Source organism: Gasterosteus aculeatus, chromosome 12 (genome assembly GCF_964276395.1).
Source record: "Gasterosteus aculeatus chromosome 12, fGasAcu3.hap1.1, whole genome shotgun sequence".
Taxonomy (NCBI): Eukaryota; Metazoa; Chordata; class Actinopteri; order Perciformes; family Gasterosteidae; genus Gasterosteus; species Gasterosteus aculeatus.
The window spans coordinates 24,630,302-24,649,937 of record NC_135700.1 but is presented as its reverse complement, the minus strand read 5'-3'; the positions used below and the strand labels follow the sequence as shown (position 1 = coordinate 24,649,937).

Sequence of the window (19,636 nt, the reverse complement as noted above, 5' to 3'; positions counted from 1 at the left end):
TGGTCACTACAGAGAAGTAGAGCCATTTCCTCATAGACGTCTATGGGAGCAGAGGAGTCGCCCCCTGCTGGTCACTACAGAGAAGTAGAGTCATTTCCTCATAGACGTCTATGGGAGCAGAGGAGTCGCCCCCTGCTGGTCACTACAGAGAAGTAGAGTCATTTCCTCATAGACGTCTATGGGAGCAGAGGAGTCGCCCCCTGCTGGTCACTACAGAGAAGTAGAGTCATTTCCTCATAGACGTCTATGGGAGCAGAGGAGTCGCCCCCCGCTGGTCACTACACAGAATACAGCTATCACTTGACTTCACTTTAAAGAACCGGAGCATTACATTTAAAAACATTCTATGGTCATAATAAGTAAGAATATTACTAGTCAAGATGGCGCCGCGGATGGTAGCCTCGGGACGTCGGTGCTGTTGGTTTTTTGTTGTTAATTCTGTTGCGATTCCCGGAGCTCTTTCTCCAGAGATGAGCACATGAACATCTCTAACGGAGTTCCAACTTTCTTTTTTCTTCTGTGGAATTACTGGACATTCTAGTCAGAGGTGCGCTGACCTTTCATCGCGCGGTGAGAACCGCCGTAGGCGAGGAAAACGGGCCGGCTCGTTGCGTGGTTCTCGCACATCGCTGCCGGGCATCTTTCTCTCCAACGAGCTTCACTGTGCAACAAACTGGATGAACTTCAGCTGCTGGTGAGGAGAGACAGACTTTTCTACATCCTCCGTTTTGTGCTTCAGAGCCAGACTCCTTGTTATCTCACATACTTATTAATCACCTTATTCTCTTCCGTGAAGGTTTCTTCTCCTACCGCAGCGTCACTCTCACGTCTTTTCAAGTGTCGGGACCATCGGGAATCGTGTGCTGTGACTCAGCTAAGCGAGATGACTTAAGGTATTCCCAAAAATCCCCAGATGCCGAGCCAAGAAGCTCCATTGGAATGAATGGAATGGGTTTTTGGGCAGGTGAGAGGACCATGAGGGCCTTTGTGGCCGGCCAGCAACTTACCTGCTTGGCCGACTCATGTTTAGGCCTCACTCTTAAAACTTCTGTGGAATTTTCTAGTTTTTGATTTTATTGTCTTTTTATCCTTTATTTTTATTCCTATAGCCTTCTATTTCATTTTAGTAACATTGTAAATTTGTAAATTGACATGCCATGTTATTTGTTCTGTTGTCTATTGTCTTACTGTCCGTTTGGCACAAACCGCCATGTCAAATTCTTTGTATGTTTAACATATTTTGGCAATAAATGTTCTTGATTCCTGATATTGCTGGACGCAGACTAACTCACATTTCACCTGCCATGACATCACTTCCTGTCCCACATCTGTTCCAACAGTCAATGAACTCAACTTCTCAAAAGTGTCAATAAAAATAGGACAGGGCCCTGTGACCAGGGGTCATGTGACTCACCACGACAAATGACCATCTGGTCTCTGGAGACACTCCCACCCATAACAACGTGCTCCCTAGAGACACACCCCCAATTATCATTTTGAAAAAACATGGTTGGTTGTAGTATGTAAGTGCTGCTTGTGTAGCATCCACGAGGGACGAGAAGACGGGCCGACAGGTCGGGTTCACACGGACTCTGACAACAGTTGAAAAGAAACCTGGAGAAACGGTTTTCAGGCCAAGACCCCCAAACTGATAGCGAGAAGGAGCAGGGACCCCCTGTTCTACGCAGTTTGGTCCCCCATCTTTTATTTTTGAGCTCTGCGCTCTTTAGACGTGAGCATAACTGCGATCTGATTGGCTGGTGCCTGTGATGTCGTATCAGCATGAACGGAGCTGTGAGTGAACCGGTGGTTATCTCCATCAACGTATCCACTCGCTACAATATGTTGGATTCATGTTAATGTGATTCTCAAGACAAAAAAAAAATTGATTTTTTTTTTTTAATAAAAAAAAAAAAAGTCTTATTAAACCAAAACTTTGCGACCCCCCCTGCAGTACTTTGCGGACCCCCGTTGAAGACCTCTAAGGTAGAATATAAGCACAGCAAATACACATAGAAAATATATATAACGTGTTGTCACGTAGAAAAACACAGGAATAAAGCGTAGAGAAGAAAGAAACATGTAACAAGTAATGTAATGTGTTAAAATACACAAAAAAGTACAAAGGCAGTAAAAAGACACAGATAGAGAAACAGTACTTTTCCTGACTCTCACATTGAAGAACTTCTTGTCAGACTCACTTCCTGTTTCCTCCCAGTAAAAATCACATGTTACACATGTCAGTACTGTTTTTGTGTCCTGCTGCTGTGGTTTGTGGGAATTAGTTTATCTAAACTAAGAAAATGTCAACAAACCTACAATGCCAGTCTTCCTCAGGCGAAGTCTCTTTGTGGTGGTTCTGTCTCCTTTTTAGTAGTTCTTTGTCTCAATGTGATGGTTGTGTGTCTTTGTGGTAATTCTTTGTCTCTTTGTGGTGGTTATGTGTTTATTTGTGCTGGTCCGGTATCAACATGTTGTAGCTGTGTGTCCCTTTGTGGTGGTTCTGTCTCCTTTTTAGTAGTTATTTGTCTCAATGTGGTGGTTGTGTGTCTTTGTGGTAGTTCTTTGTCTCTTTGTGGTGGTTATGTGTCTTTGTGGTGTTTATGTGTCTTTGTGGTAGTTCTTTGTGTCTTTGTGGTGGTTATGTGTCTTTGTGGGAGTTATTTGTCTCTTTGTGGTGGTTATGTGTCTTTGTGGTAGTTATGTGTCTTTGTGGTAGTTATTTGTGTCTTTGTGGTGGTTATGTGTCTTTGTGGTAGTTCTTTGTCTCTTTGTGGTGGTTATGTGTCTTTGTGATAGTTCTTTGTGTCTTTGTGGTAGTTCTTTGTGTCTTTGTGGTGGTTATGTGTCTTTGTGGTAGTTCTTTGTGTCTTTGTGGTGGTTATGTGTCTTTGTGGTAGTTCTTTGTCTCTTTGTGGTGGTTATGTGTCTTTGTGGTGGTCATGTGTCTTTGTGGTAGTTCTTTGTGTCTTTGTGGTGGTTATGTGTCTTTGTCTCTTTGTGGTGGTTATGTGTCTTTGTGGTAGTTCTTTGTCTCTTTGTGGTGGTTATGTGTCTTTGTGGTGGTTATGTGTCTTTGTGGTAGTTATTTGTGTCTTTGTGGTGGTTATGTGTCTTTGTGGTAGTTCTTTGTCTCTTTGTGGTGGTTATGTGTCTTTGTGGTAGTTCTTTGTGTCTTTCTGGTGGTTATGTGTCTTTGTGGTAGTTCTTTGTCTCTTTGTGGTGGTTATGTGTCTTTGTCTCTTTGTGGTGGTTATGTGTCTTTGTCTCTTTGTGGTGGTTATGTGTCTTTGTGGTAGTTCTTTGTCTCTTTGTGGTGGTTATGTGTCTTTGTCTCTTTGTGATGGTTATGTGTCTTTGTGGTAGTCATGTGTCTTTGTGGTGGTTATGTGTCTTTGTGGTAGTCATGTGTCTTTGTGGTAGTTCTTTGTCCCTTTGTGGTGGTTATGTGTCTTTGTGGTAGTTCTTTGTGTCTTTGTGGTGGTTATGTGTCTTTGTGGTAGTTCTTTGTGTCTTTGTGGTGGTTATTTGTCTTTGTGGTAGTTCTTTGTGTCTTTGTGGTGGTCATGTGTCTTTGTGGTAGTTCTTTGTGTCTTTGTGGAGGTTATTTTTCTTTGTGGTAGTTCTTTGTGTCTTTGTGGTGGTTCTTTGTGTCCTTGTGTCTTTGTGGTGGTTATGTGTCTTTGTGGTAGTTATTTGTCTTTGTGGTAGTTCTTTGTGTCTTTGTGGTAGTTCTTTGTGTCTTTGTGGTGGTTCTTTGTGTCTTTGTGGTGGTTATGTGTCTTTGTGGTGGTTCTTTGTGTCTTTGTGGTGGTTCTTTGTGTCCTTGTGTCTTTGTGGTGGTTATGTGTCTTTGTGGTAGTTCTTTGTGTCTTTGTGGTGGTTATTTGTCTCTGTGGTAGTTCTTTGTGTCTTTGTGGTGGTCATGTGTCTTTGTGGTAGTTCTTTGTCTCTTTGTGGTGGTTATGTGTCTTTGTGGTAGTTCTTTGTGTCTTTGTGGTGGTTATTTGTCTTTGTGGTAGTTCTTTGTGTCTTTGTGGTGGTTATGTGTCTTTGTGGTAGTTCTTTGTCTCTTTGTGGTGGTTATGTGTCTTTGTGGTAGTTCTTTGTGTCTTTGTGGTGGTCATGTGTCTTTGTGGTAGTTCTTTGTGTCTTTGTGGTGGTTATTTGTCTTTGTGGTAGTTCTTTGTGTCTTTGTGGTGGTTCTTTGTGTCCTTGTGTCTTTGTGGTGGTTATGTGTCTTTGTGGTGGTTCTTTGTGTCCTTGTGTCTTTGTGGTGGTTATGTGTCTTTGTGGTAGTTATTTGTCTTTGTGGTAGTTCTTTGTGTCTTTGTGGTAGTTCTTTGTGTCTTTGTGGTGGTTCTTTGTGTCCTTGTGTCTTTGTGGTGGTTATGTGTCTTTGTGGTGGTTCTTTGTGTCTTTGTGGTAGTCATGTGTCTTTGTGGTGGTTCTTTGTGTCTTTGTGGTAGTCATGTGTCTTTGTGGTGGTTCTTTGTGTCTTTGTGTCTTTGTGGTCGTCCTGCATCAACATGTTGTGTCTCTGTGGTTTTTTTGAAGGTGTTCTTGTTTTTTGCAGGAAATGCAAATGTTGCATCAATTCGTTGCATATATTTGTGGTCCTTTGTTTCTTCCTTGTGTTGTTTCTTGTTTTTGTGTTTCCTTTTTAACTCTTTTAATTCCTCGTGTTGTATTTATGTTCATAATTATTATCACAGTCATTTGTTTGTGTGGAAACGTTCCCACGGACCTCTGGCCTTCAGCTCTGGGACCTGCAGGATGACCGACAGCCGTCCACCCCTCCACTCCTGTTCTCCCTCCCTTGTGTTTTTATTGCCCTCCCCCCTTGTGGGAGGGGGCGTCGCCGTGGCAACAGTGTAAACAGATGACAACAATTCCTCGGTGCTACGGAGCTCATTTGAACCTGAGCGACTGCTGCTGAGGGCCAGAAGAGCTGAAAGGGGAGACAGGTCCTGAGAGAGAGACAGACAGAGAGGAGAGACGCGTCCTGAGAGAGACGGATTCTGAGAGGAGGGACGGGTCCTGAGAGAGACAGACAGAGAGGAGAGACGCGTCCTGAGAGAGAGACAGACAGAGAGGAGAGACACGTCCTGAGAGAGACGGATTCTGAGAGGAGGGACGGGTCCTGAGAGAGACAGAGGAGAGACGGGTCCTGAGAGACACAGGTAGGAGTCTCTGTCTTTTAAACTGCTTGTAACTGAAATAAAGAAGAATCACAAAACAAACAAACATTAAAATGAAATATTAATAAAGTGTGAATCCACCAACGAATGAATCAAAAGTTGTCTTTAGTTGTTTTAGAATCAATGATGTGTTTGATGAATCATTCTAGTTTAGAAGTGACTACTGTTTGTGTCCATGAACATAATGTGAAATGAAACAAGTAATTATGTGGACTGTTTACGCTGTGCACATATTCACCCACAGAAAGACAGGTCAGGGAGAGACCGATACATAAGACAGACAGGTGATCAGAGACACAGACAGTTTAGCAGAGAGACGGACAGGTGAGAGAGAGAGAGACGGACGGGTGAGAGAGACGGACAGGTGATCAACTTCACAAAATGTCTTAACTGTCTGTAACCTGAGTGTAAAGATAGACACACACGCACACAAAATAGTAATTACAATACCAACTTAAGTCCCGCCCACCATTACCTAGGCTGTGTCTGATTGGCTCTGCTGTTGGACACGTGCACGTCACTCAAACAGCTTCATGGAGAAACTGTCATACAGTATACAGACTCCGTTACCATGACAACCACTGTTAGGGATTGCATCAACGTGTGTGTAATCACACAAGACTGAGAACGCAGGGTGAGGTCATGTCTCACACCCAAGACACGCACACACGCACACGCACACGCACACGCACACACGCACGCACACGCACACACCAAAACAAACAGTAGCACTGCACAGATGATCTTTTATTTTATTATATAACACTGTTACGTGTTATAGTAACTAATATTAGTCAGTGTTTCTCTTCGGTCTCCTTGTTTGTTGTGTGTCCTTTTGTTTTTATTTGTGTCTCTCTGATTGTTACGTCTCTTTGTGGCTGTTTTGAGGCTCTTTTCAGAGGTCAGTCTCATCTCACCGTGGATGTAATGGAATCCTCTTTGCCACCAGATATCAAGGAACGTCTTCTCTTACAAAAGGAGGAGGAATCTGTGGTTGTTGAGCTCTTTGACTGTTTAAAAGTGTTTGTTTGCTTTGCAGATTTCTTTTGCCATCATGGCAGAGAGCGCCGACATGGAGCAGCTCCTGACGTCTTTCAAGAAGTTTGCCATCCACGGAGACACGAAAGCCACGGGGAAGGAGCTGAACGGGAAGAACTGGGCCAAACTCTGCAAAGACTGCAGAATAATCGACGGCAAGAACGTCACTGCCACTGACGTGGACATTGTCTTCTCCAAAGTCAAGTGAGTTCGTAGCTGAGAACCCAGACCAGAGGTCTGCTCACCAGGACGTCCTCCTTCTTATGCCGGCCCCAAAGGTCAGGGCTCCTGCAGCAGGCGCTCATTCAGATAAAATCAAACTCTGATCATTTGTTCCACAGACAGAAGACGTCTCGTGTCGTCACCTACGAGGAGTTCCAGAGAGCTTTGGAGGATTTGGCCCCGAAGAGGTTCAAAGGTCAAAGTAAGGAGGAGGCGCTGGAGTCCATCTACAAGCTTGTGGAAGGCAGAGAGCCCACCAACGTGGGAGTAACGGTGCGGTGCCATGTTTTTATCTGACAACCGTAGTTTCTTTATCTCTCTCTGAAGACATCAGGACCACAGAGAGCCTTCACATCTTCAGACTAAAGACACACCTCTTCACACTCTACCTCCACTAACACACTAACTGTAGCACTTACATTGGACTTATAATGGTTCTTATCTACAGCAAGTTGTACATCGGCTTATTTGATGAAATCACACTTTCTTGTTCTTCTGAGTTTGTGTCCTGATGGTTGAAATGTTCTTATTGTAAGTCGCTTTGGATAAAAGCGTCAGATAAATGACACGTGATGTGATGGAATCTCGACAACTGATTGAGATTCAGGATTCTCCTGTTCCAGAGGAGGAGACACACCTGGAGACTGAGATCACGCTTGTGTCTATATAATGTATATATATATACTATATTATATATAGATAGATAGATATGATATATATGATATATTATAATATACAGTATAGTATATATTCTATATATTTACACATACACGGTAGCAGGTGCAGGTATAGCTGAGTGTCATCTGCATAGAAACGTACCAGGATGTTCCAGTGTAACAGCTGAGGTCCAGTTTCCCTTGAAGAGCTTCTAACATGATCAGACAGGACGAACGGAGTCTTCATCACTTGTCTCAACAAGTCTTTGATGGAACTCTGACTTTAGTCTCATTTGTTTCCATCAGAAAATGGCAAAGGCGAAGGCGGTAGACCGGCTGACTGACGCCTCCCGCTATACCGGATCACACAAGGAGCGCTTCGATGAGAGCGGCAAGGGCAAAGGTCGCGAGGGCCGCGAGGAGATTGTGGAGAAGACGGGCTACGTGGGAGCTTACAAGAACGCCGGGACGTACGGCGACAAGATGAAGACCGAGAAATAACGGGAAGTAGGGCTCCTCCACAGCACTTAGTCTGGACCGGACATTGACACCTCTGTGCATGTGTGTGTGTGTGTGTGTGTGTGTGTGTGTGTGCATGCATGTGTGTGTGTGTGTGTGTGCATGTGTGTGTGTGTGTGTGTGTGTGTGTGTGTGTGTGTGTGTGTGTGTGTGTGCATGTGTGTGTGTGTGTGTGTGTGTGTGTGTGTTGGAACTTGACACATCAGAACTGCAGACCCGATAAACCCGCTGGATCAACAATCCAGAGTATTGGACCAGGGCGGTTCTTCATGAGTCAGTTAGCTCCGTTCAGACCAGATTCAGCTTGTTTCAGTGTGAAAACAAGAACCTGCTGCGGCTAACGTGCTAACGTGCTAATGTGCTAACGGCAACATAAATGCCTACATATGAGATAATAGAAAGGATCCATCGGTGTTTTAGAAAAAAAACCAGCAGGTCAAACTTTATTTCTACGTCACAGGACATCTGACTGTCCGTCCTCTTCGGCGCCCCCTCTGGTGACCTTTGGCGTTGTACTGCTAAATGTCTGTCAGTTCCAGATCATATGATTCCGTTAATGTCGCTGCGGTCACAGTAAATCCCAGATGTCAATCAGCTTCAATTTGAATGCAATGTTTTTCTTCCCCTTATTGTCTCACATTGCCGTGGCAACGAGACAACGCTGTGGGATTTCCTTTATTTCTCAGACCTGCATGTTGTTGCTTTTTTTAAAACATTCTACATCATCTTGTTCTTGTTCTGCAATCTGAGTTGTTTTTAAAGTTGATATCTGGATTTGATGGGGGAGCAGAAACTGGACTTTAGTTACTTTGTTAAATAATAATAAACAATAAAGGCTAAATGCATTTTCTCTCTTGAAGTCTGTTTTTACTGGTGAAACATTTTCGGGAATATTTTTAGATATCTTGTGAAAATGAGTTTATGATGACCTTTAGAAAAAGTGAAATAATGAATGTGAGTCCAACGAACCTGGAAGCTTATCAGAGTTCACACAGAAAAACATTTTCACTTCTTATTCTGTTTATTCTGTTGAGTCCAACAAATACAGTAAATTAGTCACACAACCAACAATGGAAAGAGAAAGGGAAGAGACTAATAATTCTTTACCGAACACCAAAAATAGGAAAGGTGACGATATAATACAATCATTAAGATATAAGGGACAGTTCTCACAAACTTAGCAACCAAAAACATTTCATCACTTATCAGATAATCGGCAACTTGATAACAATACAACGTGTTGTCAGTAACATCAAAGTGTGCATCAAGGTTTAATAGTGTAGAAACCATGGGAGTCTCAGGAAGGAGAAGCACCATCACACCACCACCACCCACATGGAGGCTTTGAACAGAAGGCCCTGGTGCAAAGGTGCAACCCTGTGGCCTACGACCTCCACCTCCTCCACCTGCAGGCAAGGGCGTGACCATGGTTTAGACGCTACGGCCGACGGGTGGGGGACGGGTGGGGGACGAGACTATACGGCCGTCACGGCAGCTACAGAGTAAACAACACAACATTTGAGCGGCAGGTCCCAGATCGGCCTCTTCAACAGATTATGATCCGACTTTGACATTTCAGATTTTTTCTCTTCAAATTGTATTAATTTAAACGAGCTAGAAAGATGTTGGCCGACCCCTCTCCCCCCGGACAGAACCTGTTAGTGTCCCTTCCATCTGGCAGGAGGCTGAGGTCCATCAGGACTAAGACCTCATGGACAGAGCCGGACCCCCACTGACTGACTACCGGTCGCCCCCCTGCACCGGCCCTCATCATTCGTATTCAAATTCACTTGTCACTTTCACACATACTCACAGGACACGTGTGTGGTGTACCTATGCACTTTATTTTAATTTTATATTATTCTTCTGTCAATTGAATTGTACATTTATATAAATAAATTGAGTATATTCATATTTCATATCCATATTTCTCGCACCGTGTAAATTTGTCTTTTTGACCAATGTGTGAATCACCGGTATCACTAACATACGTATGTCTGACATACCGGGCCAATAAATGGTTCTGGTGCTGATTTTGTTACATTTGTATTTTATCATGTTATTATTCTCACCATGCTGTTAAAATTATGACATCACTCATTTATTGGTTGGATTATTTTCCAAATCCTAAAACAAACAATTAAGTAAGTTTGTTTCACCGATATTTGTTGCACATTGAAACCAGATGTGAATGTTAGAATCAATTTCATAAGTTGTTGGAAAATGTGTTAATACTTATATATATATATATGAATACGATATTAAGACATTTTCAGGGGATGTTTTAAAAATACAATTCTATAACAAAATATTACTGCTGTTTTATTGGAATTTTACTGATATTTGTTTTCATTAATGACATATTTCTAGATTTTTAGGTGATGTATTAGATACTACTACTACTACTACTACTACTACTACTACTACTGATATCTCCATTATATTTGTTTTGCATTTCTCTTGTATTTGTCAGATATCTCACTGGCCTTTGAAGCGACGCAAGAACCTCAACGCGAGGAAAGGAAACAAGGTAAGGAAACATGGAGACTGTTAAAAAAAGGGAGGAGTCAGTCTTTTATTTTTAGAAGCAATGACTCCGTGTGGAAGTAGATTTTATTCCCTTTAATCCTCTAAGATTTCTTCGAAATCATAGATCAAGATCTGAAAATATGTTTGAATTTACTAATTACAGAACAAGAAGAACCAATAAATAACTTCACAGGTCAAACAATAATATAATAACTACAATATTCTTACGCTCCACTCGATCGACAAACAAACAGAGTCCTGAGATGCTTTTCATGTATTTTGTTGCTCATGTTCGTATTTGGTCTTTGTCGGTTTTTGTGTCTCGTTACGTTTGTTTGTGCATTTCTGTTTAGTCTTTTCATGTTGTTATTGTGTCTCTTTATGTTCATTTAGTGTCTGTAGTGTTTTTTTGGCGCTTCACACCAGATCATCTCCTGTCTCGCGCTTGCGCAGTTGAGTGTGACCCCGGATGACCCGGCCGCCATGTAGAAGCTCTGGTGTCATCCTGAGATCAGTCCTATTCCACCTTCTCGCTACTCGGGTAGCGAAGCTTGATTCTCTAAGATCCAGACGTGTTTCGGCGCGCTGCGTCCCGTTAGACATTAGTATCTGCAGTAACTTCCTGATTCCCTCCCCTCTCACCGCAGGCTGGTTTTGCTTTCTTTCGACTTCCCCAACGTTCTGCCACTCAGGCCAGCTGGTGGAGAGTGAACACGTCCTCACTCCTCTTCCACTATGTCGGATCGGGTTCATTTCTCTGGCCTTTTGCAGCGGTTGTCGAGGTGAAGAAGCCTAGAAGCGTCTCTCACTGTCCCAGTAACATCCAGCAGAGCGCTTCCGCTTAAGCTGCTGTAATGTGACCATGTCTCGTTCCCCCAGCTGTAGGACCTGTGTGGCTCCTCTTCAGCCCCAGGACGACCGTGACCTCTGCCCCTCTTGCCTTGGCCTCAAGCACCTGACTGTCGGAAGAGGCGTGTACGGACATCATGCGTCGAGCAGTGTGGGCCACTAAGAACGCTTCCCCTGTCCCACACAAAGGGCTAAGGCCAGCAGGCCTCTGGAGGGGATCTGCTGACCGCCGAGCTAACCCAGATGAAGTCACTTCTTCTGGACCTCCATCACAGTGCAGGAGGGGCCGAAGCTGCAGACCCACCCGAGCCGGAGGACGGGTTATCTCACTAACAGCCAATCTCTTCACCGAGTACAGGGAAGCTCCTCCACACTCCTGGGCCGGGTTGCTATTCCTCAGCGCAGAGCGCGTCCATGGCGTCGCTCATCGGCATGCCAGCGGCGTGCAGTCCTGTCCTGCAGTTGGACAGGCAGCCGCCGGAGCTCCCGTTGGCCAGTGGCTCCCTCAGGCGAATATCTGAGGGAGCTGCATGCATGCTGGAGGGACACCACAGCTCTGTCCCGCCACGCGTCGGATGAACGAGCCCTGGCGCCCTTGCAGGACGCAGCAAAATTTGGCCTCGCCCGTATGCCGTCCATTGAACCAGCCAGCGGCCCTCATAGTTTCGCCCGAGGACTCATTGAGGCCCGATGTCGGGTCACAGACAACCTTTTACCGGAGGCTCATGATGCCGCAGCCCACAAGGGTCGTGTTGGAAACTTCCTTTCCCAACTCACGCTCGCCCCTCGGCCCTCTAATGATCACTTATACATGCCGGGCGGGTCATCCAGGGTCAGCTGACTTTATTGGTATGAAGACTCGACCTGCGCAAGTGCGAGACAGAAGATAGTCCAGCGTGAAGCTGGATTCATACAACCGTAGTTAAATACTTTGTGTCTCTTTGTTGTTGCTTTGGATTGTGTATTTCTTCCTTGTCTCTTTGAGGTGTTTTCTACAGCTCCTCACTCCTTTAGAAGCCTCAGAGGTCGCCTCAGAGGTCGCCTCAGAGGTCGCCTCCCGCCCCCCCGCTGAGGTCTGTGACGCTGCTGGCTGAGTGAGGCGTCTCCCCGGTCTCCTTCTTTGTCCTTGTCTTCCTCGGGTTGGTGTTCAGACTCTTGGAGCGCAGCGTCGGGTACATCCTGTCCTCCACCATCAGCAACTCCTCCTCCTCCGCCGCCGCCCTCCCTCCTCCTCCGTTACCGTGGTTACGGTCCATCGTCTCGCCCCCCTGATCCCCGCCAGAAGGTGCCGTTGATATTTCCTCCGTTTTCTGGTTGTCTTCGTTGCCGTGGTCCCCCCCCGCTGGGACTCGGGGGGAGGGACGCTGAGGCGTGCTGTGAGATGTGGACGCCCGCCGTGAGCCCAGTCTGGTTTTCTCCACCGGTTTCTCACCATCAGCGTCCCTCGCATGGCACTGGGGCGGCGCTGGCTCCGGGTCGGGGGCTCGGAGGCCGGGGTCGCAGGGAACAATTAGGATGTCCACGTTGGACGGAGACTGCGTCCTCTCCTTCGGGCCTGTAACCTCCAGAGTCGAGCCGAACTCCTTCACCTCAGCTGAGAACAAGGAACATGAAGTCACTAGTTCACTCAATCATCGTGTGACACATCGGACACACGTGCTGCATCTACATGTATCTACATATCAATCATTATTGTTGATTTTATTGATGAGAATCCTTTCAGAACGCTTCATGTTCCACCTGAAGTTTCATGAGGACACATGGAAGTGAGAATTAATCCAGTTATTTTAAGGCTGATGGAGAGAGGGATGAGTCAGTCCACTGAGTAGAAGCTTTGGCGGACTTAAGTAGACGTTAAGTAATGAAATAATATGTCATCTAATACCTTAGAGTGCAGCCCAGTGGCCAGAAAAGCTGTTTCTGACTGAAACAGTCTGGAGAGACCTGTCAATCAGTGTGTAGCCCCGCCCTAAATCATCCCGTTTTATGGTCTGTTTGACTCCAAATGGACCATAATGTTCTAAATGAACATCATGTTGTATTGAAGAAGACTTGAAACTAGAGACTGAGCTCATGTTTACAATGTTTACTGAGGGAATAAAGAGAGAAGTAGAGTAATTTCCTCATAGACGTCTATGGGAGCAGAGGAGTCGCCCCCTGCTGGTCACTACAGAGAAGTAGAGTCATTTCCTCATAGACGTCTATGGGAGCAGAGGAGTCGCCCCCTGCTGGTCACTACAGAGAAGTAGAGTCATTTCCTCATAGACGTCTATGGGAGCAGAGGAGTCGCCCCCTGCTGGTCACTACAGAGAAGTAGAGCCATTTCCTCATAGACGTCTATGGGAGCAGAGGAGTCGCCCCCTGCTGGTCACTACAGAGAAGTAGAGTCATTTCCTCATAGACGTCTATGGGAGCAGAGGAGTCGCCCCCTGCTGGTCACTACAGAGAAGTAGAGCCATTTCCTCATAGACGTCTATGGGAGCAGAGGAGTCGCCCCCTGCTGGTCACTACAGAGAAGTAGAGTCATTTCCTCATAGACGTCTATGGGAGCAGAGGAGTCGCCCCCTGCTGGTCACTACAGAGAAGTAGAGTCATTTCCTCATAGACGTCTATGGGAGCAGAGGAGTCGCCCCCTGCTGGTCACTACAGAGAAGTAGAGTCATTTCCTCATAGACGTCTATGGGAGCAGAGGAGTCGCCCCCTGCTGGTCACTACAGAGAAGTACAGTCATTTACTCATAGACGTCTATGGGAGCAGAGGTATCCCCTTGTTATGGTACCTGTGGCGTGTCCTCTCTCCGGACTCAGCTGGTCCTTCCTGTCGGTCGGTCCTGGCGGTCCACCCTCGCCCTCTCCGGACACGGAGACACGGTCCTCATGGTCCAGCTGGTATCGGTACAGACTGTACCCGTCGGCGCTGTTCATGCTGCCGTGTCTCAGCAGCAGCTGAGCCGGCTCGCAAACCGACGAGGCCCTGGAGTGCTGGCGGACCAGCTGGGCCCGGTCGACGCCCGCCAGCTTCTCCAGGGCGTTCATCATGCGGCCGGAGAACTCCTCCATCTGGGCCAGGCGGAGGTCCACCGTCTGCAGGGAGGCCTTCATCGAGTGCTCCCGCTCGTTCACCTCCTCCAGACGCATGAACATGTTCTCCACCCTGAGGAGGTGGAGAACATCTATTTGACTTTGGCCCATTAAGGTTGACCAGATACTCACGTAACTTTTCTCAAATGCTACACAGTGACTTTTCATAATAAAGCACTTTATGACCTATTTATTCCATTTTTGCGAAGGGTTAAAAACATTCTCTATTATTTTTTTATACTTTCATATTTAAATAAAATGTTATGATTGAATTTATGATGTTTCAATTACTTTAGAAGATGTTTCATGATATTCTTATAGGTTATAACATCTGTCCATCCATTTGATATTTTCTTTTCATGACGTTGTTTTACGATAAACTGATAAATCAAAACTATATAAAGCATTATATTTTTTATAATTAGTGACTTTTCATATCATTTAGTGTCCTTGGTCAGGCCTCAAATACCTCAACTGGTATGAAATGTAAATGTAAATAGCATCTCCTCGTGTCTCATTGCATGAACATAAGTTCACATGTTCATAAGTGTCAAACACAAAGTGGGCAGACGTGAGTCCTCCGACCTCTCAGACGTCACTCGGATCCTCTCGTTGTTAGAGGACTGCTTCTCGTCGTCCTTCTCCCTGAAGTACTCCTCCACACACTGCTCCTCAAACTCGTGCAGGTTCTTCAGCTCCTCGGCGCTCAGCAGCAGCTCTGAGGGACACAAAGCGGGTCTGATCTTTGAAGGTCCTTTTACCTTTTAGTCCCTACGCCATGATGAAAAGCCTAATAATTCTGTTAGCATACAAGTGAACCCTTATGAGCTATGACGTGAAATGTACGGTGGCCCTGAAGTGCAAAACACAACACAAATAGGAACGCACAACGAAATGAACGTCTTACGGAAGGGGGAGGGTCTTATGGCAGATTGGACAGACCGCGGTACCCCCCCCCCCCCCTTTATTTAGTTTTATTTACACCTAAATATAATTGGACACCAAAACACGGGTAAAACAACGGTGAAACACCAGTAGGACACTTTTAAGACACTGGTAAAACATCTCCATCTCTCTGCTGGGTCACTTCCCCCCCCTCACAGGCTCTCAGTCCCGCCCCTTGTTTATTGATTGACAGAATATCTAGAAAGCGGCATTTCTCAGCTTCGATGCAAATAGTTAAGGACTATAGTTAAGTAACTTTCCGTCGCCGGCGAAAAGCTTCGGATTAAGAGGGTTAAAAGACAGACAGCCCGTCTGTCCAATCAGAAGGGTCCGTCCTCTGCTTCCTGCTATAAGGCCCTCCCCTTTCCGTAAGAAGTTAATGCCGTTGTGTTTTGCACTTCAGGGCCACCGTACAAATCAGTATATAGTTTACTGCTTAATGAAAAATTAATATCCAGAATCCAGAAAGAGGCCGAGAGCAGAAACTACTGCTGCTGTAAGAAACTCATTGAGCGGTGAAGCCTGCAGGCGCTTCCTTCCAGGTAATATACTACTACGTTCTTATGGAATTGATGACAGACTGAGCTCTACATAAACACATCATGTTATGTTGCCTTCACATCCAGAACTTGTCTGTAAGAGTTCCAAACACCTTTGTGAGGAACGAAATATCAACCTACTACAATGAAAGTGTCCTCTAACGCCGCCTGAAGGCCCGACGTATAAGTACGTAACGGAGAGGTTGAACTCTTACGGAGGCGCCTCTCGCGGTCGTAGCGGTCTCCCTCCGGCCTCCGGCTGCAGCAGCAGCACAGCCTCTTCAGCAGGATGTAGATATGGGGGACGACGATGAGGGGGGGGGGCAGGATGGGGCGGTCGTGGAAGGTCATGATCAGCTGATACCGCTGGAACTTCCACACCTGGTTGGAGATGGACTTTACCTCGAAGAAGGTGTTGCTGTGGATGTCACAGTTTCTATTGTCATAAACACGTTCATAACTTAATGCGTAAAGTCCTTCTGGAGTCATTAGTAACTAGTTAGTCAGTTAGCATGTGGCTAACTGACTAACTTAGCATTGTGCTAACGTACAAGTTCACTATTAGGAATTTTATTAGAAACAAAAACGTACTCAAATTAAAGAAAAAAAGAAAGAGTAGAACACAAATCAAGATTATGCTAGTTATCAATGCTACAATAACAACATATATTGGGGGCTTTTCCCTTCATTGGGTCACTTTGATCCAAAAGGTTGCAATTACTTTCCTGCATCAGACTCTACGTGCAGCAAGCACCTAATTAATGCACCGTTCAAAGATATTTGTCTCTGAATAACATTCAAAACCAAATAGAAACGTATACTAACGTATACCCGATCCTAACACAGGAAACTAAACTTCCCGGACACTTATTTTGAAAGGGTGTCTGTCCTGGCAGCAGCTGATCTGAGGTCTGCTCGGGTCACTGACTTGAAGACGGCGATGAGCAGGTTGACCAGCAGGATGTTGGCCACCAGCAGGTAGCAGGCCATGATGGCCGGGGTGAGCCAGGCTCCGGGGATGCAGGGAGGAAACTTCTTCCCGTCTTCATCGTACATGTTGTCTCCACACGGAGCTGAGACAGAGACATCGCAACCTTGTTGACCCGTCATTGCAGACTGTGTCAAAGGACTACGTCTTCATCGTTTCAGTGAGCGTGTGTGTTCAAATCACACTTAACCAGGGGCTTTTATTGTGAAAGAGCTACAGGGAATAACACAGCATGTGTCGCTGCAGTTAATTAAAGTAAATTGTGTCAGCGATACTTACGATTGATCTCCATTGCGTACACTGTCAACAGAAAACAATAATGAATAAACAACAACAATAACATGAACAGCCATCATATCAAGTGACTTAACGACTAAATGTAAGACAAATGACCTCCTTTAGTTTCGTCAGCAAGTGAGGACATGTCAATGACCGTATGAAGACATTCTAACCTTGTGAAGACATTATAACCTTCTAAAGACATTTCTGCCTTATAAAGACACGTCTTTTTTGGGGGGGGGGGGGAGTTGTTCCTGTGCCGATGGAGCGTTTCGGGACAGAGGATGTCGTATGTGTACAGACTGTAAATCCCTCTGAGGCAAATTTGTAATTTACGATTTTGGGCTCTACAAAATAAAATGAATTGAATTCCTCGTGGAGACATTTGTGCCTCATGAGAACATTTAAACCTGGTTATTTCTGCCTTGTGAGGCCATTTAAACCGTATGAGGACATTTCTGGGACAGTTTACCGACAGAGCTGTGTGTACAGACGTCAACACGGGGCTTGAGGACTAGCAGCTGAGTGGCTGGAAGTCTTACTATGAACTCTAGTCTTACGGTCTATGGAGTCTGCAAACACCTCTCCGTAGATCATCCAGTACGGCATGTAGAAGATGTTTCGGGCCAGACGCCACGTTGGCTTCTCGTCCGGGTGGAGGATGGCCTGTCGAGCCACGCCGAAGCTCATCAGCACCACCAGCATGATGACCACGAAGTACAGCATGTCGATCATCTAGGGGACATCTTACTCAATCAAAAGCAGCTTTTGATCATCGTCAGAAAACGTTAATCTCATGGAAATGTGAATGTTGGATATGTTTAAGTAATTGAAACACTAAGACATCCTAATAACAAACAGGAAGCGCTTCAATGTAACTTGCCTACAATGACAATAAAGCGTTTTAATCTTCTGATCTGTTGATGAGTGTTGAAATGAACGTCATCCCATTTACCATTTTGCCAATCATCATGACATAGGGCCCCAGGTACTTGTTGACCCCAAAGATGTCCAGGACCCTGATGTACCAGAAGATGATGTCGACGCAGTAGATGACGCGGCCATAGCCCATGGAGGGCTCGCTCTGCAGTCGCAGCAGCAAACCCAGCAGGAAGACGGAGATGGCTGCCAGGTCAGTGATGTTCCAGTAGTCCTCCAGCCAAACGTTAATCTTCTGCTTCAGCTTCCCCGGCTCCGACATCAGGATCTGAAGGAGGGACAAGGGTTATCTCCTCTGCTCATCAGTCACCTTGGCTCGGGTCAGAAGTATCTGACTCGTTCTTTCATCAAAAATGGTTCACAGATTGTGTACATTGGATGTTCTTGTTATGCGCAGCTTTTCCTATTCATTTTTATTGTTATCATTTTAACCTGCAAGATGAATTATTACCTATAAACTCAGTATTTACAGTGTTAGAATATCAGTAGTTACATAGTTATCACCTGAGTCATTATTGAGTTATTACCTCAATAGTTAGTGTCACCGGAGGAGTTACAATGTTATAACGTCAGTAATTAGTGTTATAACCTCAGTAGTAACAGGCCTATAACTTCAGCAGTTAGTGTTAGAATCACAGTATATGAAGTGGTATAACCTTAGTAGTTACATTGTTATAACATAAGTAGTTACAGTGTTATTACCTCAGAGTTTACTGCATTATCACCACATTAGTTACATTGTTATAGCCCATTGTTAGTCACAGTGGTATTACCAAAGTAGTTACAGTGTTATCAGCTCAGAGGCATTACATATGTGTGACAAATTTAAGGATTGGGCTCAGGTGTGTCTCTGCTTCACCTGTCTGACTTTCTCCAGTCCCAGAGTGATTATGTAAGAGATGACGATCCACTCCTGCAGAGACGGCCATCGCTCCATCTTCACCAGGATGATGTAGTTGTACAACATCAGGTACACCAGGTACGAGATCTGACGTGCACATACAAGTTGGTTACTACAAGCTCACAGTTTAGGTATTTTTTTACACTTTTTTGTTTATTAATATAAATATAATCTCACGGTTTCAGAATAAAACTTGTCTCCGTCATAAAGATAAAGGGGAAGAAACAGGTTTTATTCCTCTGTAGGTTTTTTCTATATAATAATAACGTTGTTAGTAGCACTTTTGTTGGATTAAAGGTTCTCCTTTAGTCAGTTTAAAACCTGAATATGAGTAAACCGGGACAAGGATGAATGAACACACAGGTTATGCTTCAGATCATCTCAGTTGCCATCACTGGGTCTGTAATCACAAACTTGCCGTGTTGAACCAGAACTTGGTGTACGGAGTGTTGTAGAACTCGTAGATCTTCTTCCCGATGGGAATCCTCCTCTTGTGATCCTTCTGCTCCTCTTCTTCGTCTTCTTTCTTCGGCGTAGCATCGACATTGGAGACGGTGTCCTGAAACAAAACCTCAGATGAGTATCCAAGTTCTTACCGACGGATGAGCTGCTCCTATGAGTCTGCACCTTATTGGATTTAGTGTCCTCTTCTTTGCTTTTAGTCTCCTTGTTCTCTTTGGACGAATGAAACGAACCTTCGTCTCCCAAACGAAACTCCAGCAGCAGAATTGCAGGAGGAAAGACGATCCCCAGAATCACCTTGGAACAAGAATCCGCTCGGAGGGTTTAATTATCATCATTACCATTGGAAGACTTCACAGTCATAGGGATCCTCACAAACATACTCACACCCACACATGTTAACATGCACACTCATACGTCTCTCGGGTCCCTTCCGGATCCGGTACAATCCGCAGACCTGACAAGGTCCCAGAGTGCTGTGTTGGTAGT

At 45.1% G+C, this 19,636-nt stretch overlaps 2 protein-coding genes across 3 annotated transcripts in view; one reads left to right on the top strand and one right to left on the bottom strand.

The window, feature by feature from the left end:
* Positions 1-4,876: 4,876 nt before the first annotated feature.
* tppp3 (tubulin polymerization-promoting protein family member 3) lies at positions 4,877-8,486 on the top strand. Its single transcript, XM_040166126.2, has 4 exons — positions 4,877-5,183; positions 6,241-6,443; positions 6,581-6,734; positions 7,424-8,486. Exons 2-4 carry the CDS (start codon positions 6,256-6,258, stop codon positions 7,616-7,618), a joined length of 537 nt encoding a protein of 178 aa, XP_040022060.1. The 5' UTR covers positions 4,877-5,183; positions 6,241-6,255; the 3' UTR covers positions 7,619-8,486.
* Positions 8,487-10,191: 1,705 nt separating this feature from the next.
* LOC120811022 (transient receptor potential cation channel subfamily M member 1) overlaps positions 10,192-19,636 on the bottom strand; it is a 20,010-nt gene continuing 10,565 nt past the window's right edge. The window contains exons 18-28 of one of the 2 annotated variants that reach the window (XM_040166104.2): positions 19,313-19,444; positions 19,104-19,244; positions 18,644-18,772; positions 17,801-18,052; positions 17,406-17,580; positions 16,846-16,866; positions 16,507-16,651; positions 15,794-15,996; positions 14,680-14,812; positions 13,794-14,167; positions 10,192-12,608 (exon numbers count right to left, since the gene is read on the bottom strand). In XM_040166104.2, coding sequence (XP_040022038.2) covers positions 12,058-12,608; positions 13,794-14,167; positions 14,680-14,812; positions 15,794-15,996; positions 16,507-16,651; positions 16,846-16,866; positions 17,406-17,580; positions 17,801-18,052; positions 18,644-18,772; positions 19,104-19,244; positions 19,313-19,444 — 2,256 coding nt within the window. In that variant the 3' untranslated portion in view covers positions 10,192-12,057. Of the gene's footprint in view, positions 12,609-13,793; positions 14,168-14,679; positions 14,813-15,793; positions 15,997-16,506; positions 16,652-16,845; positions 16,867-17,405; positions 17,581-17,800; positions 18,053-18,643; positions 18,773-19,103; positions 19,245-19,312; positions 19,445-19,636 lie in introns of those variants that run through there. The other variant, XM_040166111.2, reaches the window with a different exon arrangement.